The sequence below is a fragment of the Siniperca chuatsi genome, linkage group LG2 (assembly GCF_020085105.1).
Source record: "Siniperca chuatsi isolate FFG_IHB_CAS linkage group LG2, ASM2008510v1, whole genome shotgun sequence".
NCBI classification, from domain to species: Eukaryota; Metazoa; Chordata; class Actinopteri; order Centrarchiformes; family Sinipercidae; genus Siniperca; species Siniperca chuatsi.
The window spans coordinates 26,376,302-26,391,200 of record NC_058043.1 but is presented as its reverse complement, the minus strand read 5'-3'; the positions used below and the strand labels follow the sequence as shown (position 1 = coordinate 26,391,200).

Sequence of the window (14,899 nt, the reverse complement as noted above, 5' to 3'; positions counted from 1 at the left end):
AAGAACCATATTGGAATAATGAATTAAATGAGTTATGGGTTAACCTGCGCTCAGCAGAGAAAATGTTTCTTAAGTGTCAGGACCAGAGCAAGAGAAGGAACTTAAAAAATGAATTGAAACGCTGTCAGTTTAATTTTGATGGAAGGCTGAGATTTTTCAAGAGACGTTTTAAGAGAGGACAAACTCTCCAGTTAGAACAATTACAAATCAGCAATCATCAATATTGGAGGGAAATGCATAAGCTGGGTCCACAAAAGAGCAAGCTGATCCCAATGGAGATCCTACGGAGTGGGAAACAGAGTATAGTAATTTGTATGTATGCATCTCTATATCTATTTACTGGTCAGTTTTTAAATGAAACCTGTACATCAAAACATGATCTTGAAAATGGGATGAGTAATACAGGCTATTGCTCAAACCATATGCTGAATAGTGAGATTACACTGGAGGAGGTGCAGAGGGTAATATATTAAATAAAGCTGTGGGTGTGGAGGATATCTCCAATGAGGTCCTTAAAGCCCCTAATATGTTGAATATTTTACATTGTCTATGTCAAACGTGCTTTCAGAATGGTATTATTCCATCTGTGTGGAACAAATCCATAATCAAACCCATCCCTAAATCTGCAAAGGCTGACCCTGGAGTTCCATGAAATGACAGAGGCATCAGCCTGATCAGTTTCTAAATTGTATTCAGGTGTCCTCAGTAATAGACTTAATAATCACCTAGAGTCTCATGCGGTGTTGGTGGATGAGCAGGTTTCAGGAAAAACAGGGCATGTATTGATCATATTTAGGCCATATCCTCTGTGGTGAGAGCTAGACTACAAGAGGGCAAAAATACATTTGCTTGTTTTGTTGATTTCAAGAGAGTCTTTTGGAGTATAAGTTAATTTGCTCTGGTATTGATGGTAAATTTTACAATGCTATCAAAACCTTGTAGAAAGCCCCAGTTGCATGTTTACAGTTAAGTCATTTCAACACTGGTTGGTTTACGCCATTTGAGGTGAAGCAGGGAGATGTGCTCCCCCCCACTTTATTTGCCCTTAATGTAAATGACTTAGCTCAGGAAATCAAGCAGGCCGATCTAGGTATACCAATTGATAATATGAACTTTAGTATTCCGTTACATGCTGATGACATTGTGTTGATTGCAGAGAAAGAGATTCATTTACAAACAATGCTGGATAGTATGAGTTTATGGTGTAGTAAATGGAGACTTGCTATTAACAGCTCAATTTTATTTTATGCTGCAGGAATGTGGGGTTTTAAGGATGCCACTTGCAGTAATGCTATCAAGAGTCAAGCCATGAGGTGCTTTCTTGGGCTGCATAAATATGCGGCTAAGCGGGCTGTTGAAGGGGACATGGGATGGGTCTCATGTCTTGTAAAGCAGAGATGTGAAATAGTTCGGCTGTGGATTTTTGGTCTGATTTACATTTTTATTTTCAGCAATAATTTGCAGTGTAATATAAATATAGTCAAAGAAAAACTACTAAAGATCCATAAGGAGCAATGGAAGGATGAGATGTGGAATAAGCCAAAGGATTGTTGAGGATGAATTTCATTTTGTGTTCCATTGCCCCCATCTACAGTGACTTGAGGAATAATTTGGATTGTAAAAATGCGGTTGAGGAACCCTGATTTGTTTTGGTTGTCTGAAGGTACAGTAATATGTTGAGTTGGCTCTTTAATGAGGAGATTTTTGCATTAGCAATATTTATTGAAAATGCATGGAAACTAAGACAGAAAACACTATATCCATCATAATAAGACCTTATTTGTTATGGAAAGTGAAAGTTTTTTCTCTTTCTTTTCAAATTGGTGGAACTGTGTGTTGTGACTGGCCACGTGGCCATCCTGGTTGTTGTGTCTTGTAAACCCATACGGGCTGGGCACCATAAGGTGCAGGACACTCAAATAAACAAATCAATCAAAAGGTCCAAATTAAGGAATACATGTAATGTTATTTTGTGAATTTTAAGTGATTTGACCCCTTAAACTGTGTATATTTCAAATTCATTAAAAAAAACTTTGATATGTAATAATCCATTAGCGTAGCCATTAATTAAGCCAAAATTTGAAGTGTAAATAAAATAAAATACTGAAATTCAGTATTAATTCTTTACAAGAGGCATATTAAATGTTCTCCAGTGACCAATTTCAAGACATTGACCATGTGGTCGCAGTTTCCTGCCGGGGGTCTTTGTTGCATGTTCCTCTTCTCTCTCCCCTCATTTCCTGTTTCCTCTCTGCAATCCACTGTCGAAATAAAGTCAACCATGCCCCCCAAAAATAAACACGAGGCATCCAACCTACAATTGAACAAACCTTTATTTATGGACAGTCATTCCATATTATAACAAGAAGATATGCAAACACACATATACACACACATGGAAAGTGGTTTGAATCAGTCCTATGTTCAAAAGGCAGGCGGTTACAGCAGAGAAATGAACAGTTAATTACATTGCTCTTTACAGCAACACTGAACTTCACCTTTGACCTGGATCATTAGAATACACTTAAGGAGAGTTAATACTATTTACACACAGAATTTATTTACATCGGCAAAGCCTGAGAGGGGACACAAAAATCTTTATCTACATTCTCATAGTGCTTAACAGTTGAACAATACTCCATTCTCAGTACAGGGGTTTGTGTTAGATTAATCAAATTTTCTGTCTGTGAGGGAGGCCATGTACAGTTATCACATCCAACACCCGTTTTATCATAAGACCTGAGCCAAAAAAAAAAACATACAGACCACAAACAAAAGAGAACACAATTCCAATTGAAAGACTTAGAGAAAGAGTATTATCAGCTGAATAACCAACCTCCCACATCACTATGACATGAACTGTAATTACAACACTCTTATCTGGCTTCACTGAGTGTTTCGAATTGTAAAATCAAAGCACTTCCAAGTTTATTTTCTTAGAAAATCGCCACCATCCATTAAAAAGAGCTTTCTGCACATCCTTCCAGTTTGTGCATTGAAATGACGGCTCTGTACTCAAAATAGTTGTGGTGGCGCGGCTTCTTGTGTCTCGTAAAATGAAATACGAGGAGACCGGCTATCAGTACAACTACTCAAAACAGCACAGGCAAGCTTATTGATAATACACCATTATAGGAGTTCTTTTACTTTTCATATTTTTAAATTTTTCTGTACATGATAAAAGAAGGCTGCGTCTCCTTCATTCACACTCTGACAATCACACACACAAACACGCTTGAATGAAACCAGAGTAGAAAAAGAAAAAAAAGCAGAGCCTCACCACTGCTATCTTTACTTTTGTTGTGCAAGTGAATATTCTGAAGTATATACTGTAAGACTCTCACTTTACACAGCCCAGTTGTCCAATGAAACTAGTACTACCCATTCAGGAAGAAATGAAAGAGTAAATCTGTTTTCACATGTAGCGGTTCGAAAATAGTCATTAAAGTGAGCCACTGGATTTTAGTATCAAAACACAGTGAAACCTAAGGTGATGTGTATTGTCTCTCAGTAAGAAAGCAAGTGAGTACAAGGGTCCAAAGTCCAAGCTGTTTTCACACTCCTTGTGTTGTAAGAGGTGTAATATCTCACCCCAAGAGTTTCCAGTGTGGTCTGAACAGAAACAGTGTTTATGCATGGTTGTAAATGTGTAACTGGAGATGCTGGAGGGCTGATTCAGCACCCGAGGTGGGCTCTGTGGTTTACAGTGTCTACACCACCCCTTCGATGAAACTGGTGTCCAGGTGAACAATGAGCATTCTTAGGAAGGACATCTCCTTGCGTGTGTTCTCAAAGATGATCCGCGGATCGTCGGATTGACATCGAAGGCAGTTGGGGGCCATCACCATGGCCAGGTTGTTCACATCCATCTTGGTTATAGCCACGTTGGACGGCTGAGCGAATACCTAGAGATAATCAGGATGTAAGGAGAGAGAACGCAATGAGCAAGGCTGAGTGTACAGAATGACCTTTGATTTGCAGTGAGTAATGTATGAGTCACATTCAGTTATCCAAGAGCTCAATTATATTAATGTTTTATTTGAAATGTTTTAATCAGTTGAAATGTTTATGTACAGTAGTCCAAGTTGAGGTTTGTTTTCAGTGTAGACTTTAGTTTGTGTTGAGTTTTGGAACAATTGTGAGGTTTAGTTGTACTATTTTTGTAAGGGGTAATACATTTTTGAAGATAGCAGGATAAGTTCACAACAAGCACTGTATGCAGAAGGTATTGTGTAAAAAATAACAATAAAAATGTACATTCTTAAGTCAAGTAAGTCAAAATCTTTAATAAAACTGTTCATTTTCATTCTACAGTCAGTTAAAACAGCCAAAAAAAAATCTAATAATTTTAAAACACCTCTAAAACATAAGATTAAAAAAACATAGCACTTCAGGTATTACATAATCTTTTATTATTAAGTTTTAGTTAATTCATGAGTTGTTCTTTAGTAGTAGTGAAGTATTTTTTGCATTCATTTTAGTTGGCAAAAATGACCTTGTTTGCAGGACTGAATATTACCAATATGTGGTACACATACATATATGTGTGGCTGTGACAAAAGTAATACAGATATAGTCAATGGCGTTAGTGGAATAGGGACCCTGGTTGGGGTAAATTAGGGTAAGGGCTATGTTTGAGGGGATTATAAATCTGGTTACCTGCAGGAAGTGGATGAAGTAGCAGAGCACCAGCCTGTTGAGCTCAGGCAGAGACTGAACCACAGCGATGGCCGACACAGGGTCGTCACAGTTACTGACACACTGCGTGTAGAAGTTCATTGGGATGAGAGGTTCCTCCAGCTCCCTATACCACAGCTTCATTAGAGAGGCTGAAAGAGACAAACATACCCTTAGTATTCATATTCACACCCAACATATACATGCAGGCACGCAACAGCAAACGAGCCAGATGTTTTACACGAAATACATCCTTCCTCACCGGGAACGTTGGGGTCAGAGAGATTCTCTGGGATCCTCCACTGGTCTACTTGGAGCTTCAACGCGTTCACTTCATCAATGTCTCCAGGCACTCTGAAAATACAACACAGCACGTCAGTTACACTCAGTGGCCACAAGAGGGACCTCTACCTCTATCATTACAGATCCTCCATGCCCTGTGGCAAATCCATTACTCATGTACACCCAGTTGGCTCCAAATGTGGCCTGGTGGCTGAAAGTACTCTGTTCTTTGTTTGCGGTACTTCTTCGGAGCAAAACAAAAACAGACTAAACATAATATAACCAAACAACACACTGTTCAGGAAAGTCCCCATGCAGGAGCGAAGTTTCACAGGGAGATCTGTATATAGTACGTTTGACGAAAGGGAATACTTTTCTAAACAAGTCAAGATGTTAACAGAATTAAATTTGCTGGAGAAAACCCTACACAAACACACAGTTGTGAAGCTCCCACGTGCTTGTAAGCTTAAGCAGTAATGTAAACACATATTATGAAGTATCAAATTAAACAGTGCTGGTCTCAGGAGCAAAGCAGGGCTGTATTTGTGCTGCTGTCTGTTGTGTGTACTGTACACAGGGAGAGCCTACTTTGAAATACAGGGATACAGAGACCACACACATGTGTTTATACATACTGTACTATACAATAAAGCACACACACATACAGTACATAAGATCCCCTTCTAATTTCCTAGACTCCACCTCTCTCACACTGCTTAAGTCGAGGCATGTAATTGGCTGAGTTAAGTCTATCTTACCTGAAGATGCCCTCTGTCTGAGCCCCGCCCAGAGCCAGAACATACTGGGAAAGCTGAACCTGCACCCAGGGCAGTTTCCTGTCTGGGAAGAGCTCGCTCTGCCTCTCCATCACCTCATCCAGAGAACTGCCAAACAGGGAGGGAGTGACGATGGCCCGCCTACTGTGGTCGATCTCCTCCAAGGTGGGCTTACGTAGACCCTGGAGGGGTGAGAGGTGAGGAAAGGAGAAGATTTACTACCTGGGTATGTCAGGGGTTATGATACTAATCATGGCTGTGTCTGCAGCTGTGCTATTATGACTGGGTCTGTGTTTATGTCTCTACCTGCGACTGTGTCAGTGTGCCTGTAATTATGTCTCTCTGTGACAGTATCTAGGATGACTCAAATGTGAATCACAACTTTCAAACCGATCCGTTCCTCTTTTGTTTATAATGTGAAAGTGACATATTTCAGATAGCATGTAAATGTAATATCTAAAGTTTAACTTCTCTTTTTTTTTTATTCTTGCTTACCTTTTTGCCTCCAGTGATCGCCACCTTCTGCAGTTTCCGGTGGCAGAACTTGGCATATGTGCTGATAGGCAGACCTGTAGGTTGACAGAAGAGGCATATTCAGGACTGAGAAACAATGAAACCAAACTCCACAAGAGACAATATACACCCCCTTGTTATTGCCTCAAAGACCCTAAGTAAAACCTGTAAGCATCAGGCATTACTGAACACACAGTAAATTATTTAAATTCTTTCCCACAAACAGGAGAAACAGTGTTTTTTCCCCACAGATGTCAAATAGCGTGTGAGAGGCAGGCAGTAGTAATTGGAGAGACATGTTGACGGTGTGATTCTGGCATATGGGGATTAGAGCAGGCCTGGCTAAACTGTCAGGCTGAGGGAAGATTTACTGCTGTTGAACAAAAGCTTTAGAGACAGGATCCGGCCTACACATCCAACGTTCAGGTGATTCATCAGCGTACACAGACATGAAGGGCTCCGGAGAGAATGAGAAACACACAGGCTCCCTGTCTGCAACCTGCTTTAAGTAGCTACTGTAGGGCCCAGATCTATTTTGGAAGTGAACTGCATTAGGGGAACAATGTTGTTTTCTGAGGCGGGATGTACTTCAAGAGACACAAGCTACAGAAGAACCCCATCAGTCCCTAAAAAGTTAGAGATTCTGTACACTTCCAGTTCTCAAACAAAAAGCCAACAGAAAACCTTGATTGTTGGGTCATTATGTGCACTCATTAAAAAGAAATCATCACCATCTTTCATTGCTGTGGTAACTTGGGTCTACACCAAACACTGAGCTCTCATGGGGTCCATTCCTGTTCCCAGAATCTCCACTATATCAGCTACTCGAACCAGATGGACAAACATTTTTTTGTGTGGCGTTTCTGCTTTATTTGACAGCGACAGTATAAATAGACAGGACAGACAGGGGAGACGGGGGGATGACATGCAGCAAAGGGCCACCACAGTAATAATACGTGGTACGTGCTCTACACGGCCACCGGTGCGCCCCCTGATGGGATTTTAAAAAGTAACAAACACTTTCCAGCATGTTCCCTACAGTAAAAGCCTCCAGATTTATGGCAAACAGGTGACTCCCATGCACGCTCACAACTGCTGCTAATCTGATTTAGACTATAATTATGTCTAATTAGAGAGATCATACCAATAATTTGCCCTTGATCTTGGCAAAGACGGGCTATTTTTCCCAAGGCTCCCAACATAGAGGCTGTACTCTTACTCGGAAAAGCTAGAGTGCAGAGCCCCTGTGCTGCAGTGAGAAAGGGTTTAAACTACTGGTGGTCTATATTTACATCAGGTTTGATGGCATGAAAACAACAACAACAACCAGGCAACCAAAGCTCAGGAGAAATACGAGCTCATTAGGAGCCTGAGTGTACTGTACCAGGCTGAGAACGGCATGACACCTGTCCACACATGGGTTGAAGCTAAACTTGAAAACAAAAACACAGAGCCATTAAAGGATGTTGAGGAGACAATTTCAGTCTCGTCTTGGGTTATTGTTTATGAGACAAGTCTACGCTAATCCAAGTGCTGGCTGAACCACCGCACCTCTGGGCCCTGAGCCCAAAAAAGTCTGTTTCCAAGCCCAGACCAGACCTGGCCTGGCCTGACAAGAGGCCTCCAGTTCTCACATGCGACTCCTACTCCTGCTGCTCACAGCTGCTCATTGCTCTGGGCAGACACAATGTACGTGTTCCAGCTCCTCCACCCATCAAGCAAACAGCAGCTCTTGTTATGCTGTTTTTCTACATGTGAGGCTTTTTTTCCCCCCTCTTGTTGGCTCTCATCAAGATTCCTCTCTCTATAAGACCTTTAGAGTTAGTCAGTATCAATGTTCAGTAGGCTCTCTCTTTGACCTCTGAGTCATTTGGAGTTTTTCCAGCATAAAGCACTGAGTCACTGAAGTACAATGTGTGAGGCCACAGCTGTGGTGTTTGCTGTGAGATGATTGGGTTCCTCTCTGGTGACATCATCATCATCAGAGCTGGCAGTGTGGGCTCTAATGAGGTCACGTGCGGATGAGTAGGTATCCCCTTAAATGGCTGTCTGACATGCAAGCGACAAGAGAGACCGCTAATATGATTCAGTGTGGTCCATTGTGTGTGCAGAATGTTCTGAAATTCTCATCCTACTTTTTTTTTTTTTTCAGCTCAACTTTCTGTGAAACCCATTCATTGTGTCTGCAAGTACATCAGCATGTACTCATCTGACAAACTGCACAGTACTGAATTTTCCATCCCACTCAAGAGTGGTCACTCTTCAGGGAGCAATATGTTAGATTTGTACTGGCTTGCACTGCTTAGAGACTCTAGACAGCTTTTGAAGAAAGTAGAAAAACATCTTTTGGACTCCCTCCCCTACCTACTTTGTGCTCTGTCAAACAGATAAGCTTGTACAAATGGGAAATACTGACGATCCTATGTTCTTAAAGTGAAACTTTGGGCTGAAGAGCAAGTAAATGCACAAAAGATTTACCTTCTTCCTCGTCTGTATTCTGTTTCCGCTTCTTTCTGGACTTTGAATTCTTCTTCAGCTTTAGTTCCTGCTGTTCCAATATGAACTGAGTCACTATGAAACAGAAGATAGGAAAGTTCAAATTTCTGATCGTCAGTTAGATAAACACAAGGCCGACAATCAGATATTTGGGCTCATCAAAAAAAATACTGTGCTTTCTATTATGACCATACTGACTAAATTACATCAAAAATTCATAGGAAAATAGAAGGGACAGAAGAAAATGCAAATTTCATTTCTCTCTGGCCTACATAAACAATGTTGATCATCAGACAACATAGGGAGGTACAGAAGAAAGAAAGGTGACCCACCCTGTTGCTCAGTCTGAGACTCACATTTCTTGTCGCTGGTGGGCTCCGTGTGTCTCTGGATGTAGCCCTCAAGATAGCAGCGGAACTTGGGCGAGGGGGCGAAAAACGCCAAGCTGACAGCCATAAGCTCCCAGCCTGCCGCCAAGCTTCTGGGGCTGGCATTGCCTGTGGTCTGCCTCACCAGCTGCACGTACAGCTCATCCCGCAGGCCCGGCATGTCCCAGCATTTGGTGACAATGAGCAGGGCACAGTGACGGCGGTCAAGACGTGAAGGCCTGTCTCCCATGTAGGCCTGCACCAGCTTGAACATCTCGCAGGCCTCCTTCCTGACGGCGCGGTTGCTGGTGACTAGCATGGGCTTTTTGATGGATCCGCGGTTCCACGACAGCATGTTGGCGATGGATACACGACGACGGAACAGGCCTTGCGTGTGCATGTTGAGGTGCTTACTGGCCCAGTCCTCCATGCCCATATCGGCAGGTGGGGGCTGCCGCAGGGTGGCGTAGGAGAGCTGGTAGGTGGATCCTCGTGCTCTTCCTCCTGCCCCATCACCTCCCTCTCTGTTGTCATGGTTGGCAGGGCGGTGGGGACCCAGGGAAGCGGTCCGCCCATCCACCATGCCTTTCTTCCTACTCTCCAACTGAGCCTGCAGCTCTAGGGTGCCTGTCTGCAGGGCGACAAGAGGTGTACATGAGATAGAGAAGAATAATTATACAGAGGAGGAGGAGGGAGGGTAGAAGAAGAGGAGACAGAAGGGGTAAGGCAAGAGTGCAGCAGAGATACAAACTGTGTGTGCAGCTGCAGAATCTTCACTGTGGCTGGGCTGCTTTCTGCCTACCGTGCTCTGCTCTGCAGTGCTGGGGCTCGAGGGTGAATTGTTGGAGGATCGGCACATTAATTTCCTAGTGCCAGAAAAGAATTGTACTGGGAAAGAAATCTCCCCAGATCCTCATGAACCCTGGCCTTAGGAGCAGGTGACATACCTTGCAAAACCAAAGCTATGCTCTTCACAAACCTCCCTGTGATCCCTGCGGTGGATTTTATGACTGTAAGGAGCACTTCACCTCCCTTAATAGAGAAAGCCAGTAACCCAGATATGCTCTGCAAACAGCCAGGAACAACACGAAACATGAGCCAGAATCAAAGCTAAATTTTACTAATGGAATATAAAATGCATTGACATGTCTTTTCAATGACACCCTGATGTAATATGGAGCTGACGAGTGCCAGACAAGCTGAACTTTAGATTTTGGTTTCTCAATCAAATGGAGCAGATCTGAGGTTTGGCTTTGGCATTTAGTTTATACGGTCGTACAGTGTTGATGTTTTGTTTTTAAAAGAGGAGTGATAGTTCTACTCCAGAAGGTCAAATACAACAAAGCACATGTTAAACTAGGGAATGGGATATATGCTGTACAACTTCTACTTTCAGTAAATTACACTGTTTTAAAGATAGCCTAGAGATGCACCAGCACAGGATGGTATACTACGGATTGAGACACAACACTGAAACTGTGGAAAATGCCCTCAACTTATAAAAACACGAATTATTCATGGTCTTTGTGGAAAGGGTCAGATTTTCAGTGCACCCTTTGAACAAGTTCTTTCAAAGGTCTTTCAGCAGGAACAGAATGTTCAAATATGGAAAATGTAGAGCTGCTCATACATAGTAAGCCATAATCTGTGCATGTGTGTGAGTGATATAACAGCAGGTCTGAGGAACATTCCAGGACAGACTTAGGGGGCCTGCTCAGTGCTCCTTGGCTGTTGTCTAACATGCTACAGCTACAGTGGTACCAATAAGCCTTGGTACTAGCCTGCCTCCACTTCCTCCTTTTCCTCCTCCTCATCTCCCTGCCAAGCCTGGGCCATATGGGCCGCAGTGGCCCTCCTTCCTGACTGAGGGAAGCCATGTCCTGAATCTCTCTGGCCTGGCATGGGCCCCAGATGAAGCACAGAGCTGGCATATGAGTATACAGTTCCTGCAGTGCAGGACAGATGGACGGTGATAAGAGGATGGCAGGTAATGCTGGGAATGTGGTCATTATAGTCAGCGGTGCCCAGCCTGCCCACTGCCTAATGTCCTGAGGACATTTAGGCACTCACGATTGGAATGTAAGAGGCATTACTCACAAAATGCTCTGTGTTCTTTTCAAAGAGACAGATTAGCCTTACTGTTTTCATCCCAGAGCTCCCTGTTGAATCAAACATTCATTACTATAGTTGCAGAGGTGCAGTGGGGCCGCTTCTGAAAACAACACTGTAATGTATTGAGGTATAGGGTGTGATTCTGTTGCAAGAGGGGATTTGGAGATTAGAAGTAGCAGATCTTGGAATTGGCTCCACATGCTGCTACTTATATAACTGTTTTGAGAAGTCAAATAGTTCTTTCATCTTTGATCATGGGCACCTTTTGTAAGGACCCTTGACGTCAAGATAAGCCACCACTATGGTTCTTCCACATGTGTCTTTTTGTATTTTAGTGTTCTGCAAAGTCATTTATATAACATAACCAAATCTGTTGTGTTGTCTAGGGTTTTGAAAAATCTGATCAGCCCCAATAGTCAAGAGGAATATTTCTGCTCAGTGAAACAATTATGTCCATTCTTCCACTTGCAGCTCTCTAGACACCCTAAACAATACAAAAGCAGCAGCTAAAAATTCCCATAATACGCAGATGCTTTATTCAAGCATGACTCTGCCTTATTTGACACAGTGAGACTGAATTCACCTCTAATCTCAGAGTGAATCTGGAGAGACATCAGTAATCAAAGCACTTCCAAACCAAACAAAGCTGAATCCAAGCAAACCTGCTGAGGTAAACAGACCACACAATAACACAGACACAGTTAAGCTCTTAATCAGACAGGAAACTATCATAATACTGGATTAGCTAAGATGTATTCTCTTACAATCTCTATTTTGTTATTAACAACAATTTCAATTCTCGCTGTTTGACTCTCTCACACACACAAACACACACACACACACACACACACACATAATAGGGGATGGGGTTACCTGGGAGGGAGGTCCTGGGGTCTCTGGTGAGGATAGGCTGGCCTGGCTATTCACACTCATCTCCAAGGTGTCCACCTTTTCATAGGTCCTTTTCTGCCTCCCTGGTATCTCCAGAGGGGTCAGTGCATGGTTGCCTGCCCTACTCAGTGACCGGGGGGTGAGGTCCTCTCGTGATGTGCACCTGCCTGCTGACCCCCCTCCCCCTCCACCATACCACTTGAGCGAGTCCGCAGGGGAGCGCGTCCGAGGTATGACAACCCTCTCCCCTATCTCTGGGTCTAGCCCCGCTCTAACCTCTCTCATGGTGTTGGAGCGACTCACCACCTCCCTCATCTCGGCCATCAGTCTCTCGTTGAGGGCGCACAGCTCCCCGCTGCTGCCTACCGACCCCGGCCTGCCTCCTGCACCACCACCCACCCTCCTCCTGCTCTTTCTTCTCAGACTTGGGGAGGGGCCGGTGGAGTAACCAGAGTCTTGATAGTTTGCTGTGGCCTGGGGAGTTGAGGAGGGAAAGTCCTGCGAGGCCTGGCTGCTCTGCCTGCTGTGTCGTGCCTCCATGGCACGCTGGACAGTAGCCTCAAGGACCCGCCAGCTTTGTTTCTTGTCCAGTGTACTTGGCCCTGGAGTTCCTGTCTCCCTGTCCCTCAACTGACCTCGAGCCTGGGGCAAAGAGTGCGCCTGGGGCTGTGGATGTGGCGGAGGCTGGGTCAAGACAGGATCCTGTCTGGAGGTAGGGGAAGGGGTACGTGTGGGTACAGGAGAGCCGGAAAGGAGCCCCTGTTTGGGGTCCACGTTGACCATGTGCTTGATGCACTCCAGACCAGCTGGGCTATAGTCAGAGGCAGAAGGATTCCTCTTATGTCTGGACCCTGGATGAGATGAACCAGGATGCTGGAGGTGTCTGGGCTTTTGGAGGCTATGGGTAGGTGTCAGGCGAGACCGAGGTTGTCCGTTGTATAGGTGCGCCCCCTCTACCTCCATGTCTGTTGGAGGTTCATCATATATGGGACAGTCTGAAACTGGCTCGTCATAGATTGGGGCAGTGCAACCATACTGGGGAGAGACCGGGCGTGGTGTGCTGGTCTGTGACCTGTGAAGGAGCGGACTGGGATGGCTACTGTCTGATGTCGCCAAACAGAAGCTGCCATTGCTGGATTTTCTCAGGTGATGAGCCTGACGTGTGTCGGCTGCCATTTTGCCAGACGGGGCAGTTTTATATCCCTGGGTCGAGCTTAAGTTTCCTCCTTGGGCCTTGTTGCTAGGGGGGTGCAGGGTGAAGGTGTTGGCTTTGCTGTGTGCACTGTGCTGGAGGTGCTGCTGCTGCAAGGATGGGCTGGGCTGGCTACGGCTCATGCTGTTCACCTTCACCAACATGGCTGCCTTAGAACCAGGTGTAGGCTGCCATCTTTGAGAAGCATCCCTGAAAGGGAGAAAACAAGCAGAATGAGATTTGACATCGGTCAAAGCAACAAATTATATATAAAGTCTAAACAAACACCCAAAAGTCAACAGACAGTACCATAAAAGCACTATCATCATATACAATCATTCACAGGCATGAAGCCATTCGCTATATTTCATCTATTCTAGAAAATCCAAAGTTGACAGGGCTGGGAAAATCAGCAGAAATGCACAAATTCTTGTCCAAACACTTCGCTGACCTCCAAAGACTCCGTTTTTAGCCTGGCAGTCATAATAGCCTTGTCAAACCCATGAGACAGTAACTCCAGTGTGTGTTGTGCAAACCAAGTGCCTAAAAATACTGAGTGACTGAACACAACGCATCTCACTGAAACCCATCCACAGTTTCTCCTAACATGCGGGACTAATTGCTGGTAGCTGTATGTCTGTGAAGTAGCTAATGTTTGTTTCATCTATATATGACTCATGGCATAAACATCTGACATCTGTATCACTGAATGAACATTTGGACAGTAAACCAGCAGGCCACATGAAAAGAGGTTGATCGGAGAGAAGTCAGGATTGCAGTAGTTCACAGCTGAGAAGATCTTCACTCGGGTCCAAAGGTTAATTCTCCTCCTTTTGGTTGAGCGGCTGGGCTAACTTCAAACCCAATGGCCTGCTGCTAATCCCAGCAACGTAAAACAATCTGCCATCAATCTGGTCACGCTGCTCTGGTCTGCTGCCCTCCACTCTACTGTTGCCTCATAATCTTCCCCAGCAATCAGGACTTTTCATTCTTGAACTGATCAAAAACTTGCCCCCTTAAACTAATGAGTGTGTCTAAAGCGGGCATTATTGCACACATGGACACAGTTGGCAGCTGGCCTAAGTAAGACACATGTGACGCAGCACAGAATATACAAGCTCAAGACACTTCCTCGCTTAATCAAAGGTCAAACAGGTAAATAAATTTGAAGGCAGACAAAGGAGACTTACCTCCCCCCCCCATCAAACCGCTGCTTAACATTCAGTGGGGTAATTAATTAGATAAAAGCTGATCACCTTCTGTCTTTGTAAATCCAAACAAACACCGATCAGTGTAGAGCCAGAGCAAGTGTTCAAAGGCTTCCCTTTTCCAAGACCACTACGACTCAGTTGAGAGTTGGGCTGTAACGGCAGTAAGAGGATGCAGAGGGAGGAGAGAAAAAGGCGGAGTGACCCCCCTCTCCTCCCCACATCTCTCTGGAACAATGCTGAAACAATTCCCCTGAGGTCCTCAAGCCAACAGCAAACTTCCTTTAGTCCTCCTAGCTACAGCTCAGCATTCTCTCTTTCTCTCTCTCTCTCTCAGGACCTTGTTCTACCCCCCGTCTATAGAATGAGTCACACCACCTCAGC

At 44.2% G+C, this 14,899-nt stretch overlaps 1 protein-coding gene across 3 annotated transcripts in view; it reads right to left on the bottom strand.

Annotated features, from left to right (window-relative positions):
• Positions 1-2,315: 2,315 nt before the first annotated feature.
• arhgap46a (Rho GTPase activating protein 46a) overlaps positions 2,316-14,899 on the bottom strand; it is a 33,415-nt gene continuing 20,831 nt past the window's right edge. For 2 of the 3 annotated variants that reach the window (XM_044219893.1, XM_044219906.1), the window contains exons 3-10: positions 12,098-13,517; positions 9,077-9,743; positions 8,727-8,819; positions 6,231-6,304; positions 5,718-5,917; positions 4,940-5,031; positions 4,660-4,829; positions 2,316-3,905 (exon numbers count right to left, since the gene is read on the bottom strand). In XM_044219893.1, coding sequence (XP_044075828.1) covers positions 3,711-3,905; positions 4,660-4,829; positions 4,940-5,031; positions 5,718-5,917; positions 6,231-6,304; positions 8,727-8,819; positions 9,077-9,743; positions 12,098-13,517 — 2,911 coding nt within the window. In that variant the 3' untranslated portion in view covers positions 2,316-3,710. The remainder of the gene's footprint in view (positions 3,906-4,659; positions 4,830-4,939; positions 5,032-5,717; positions 5,918-6,230; positions 6,305-8,726; positions 8,820-9,076; positions 9,744-12,097; positions 13,518-14,899) is intronic. The other variant, XM_044219901.1, reaches the window with a different exon arrangement.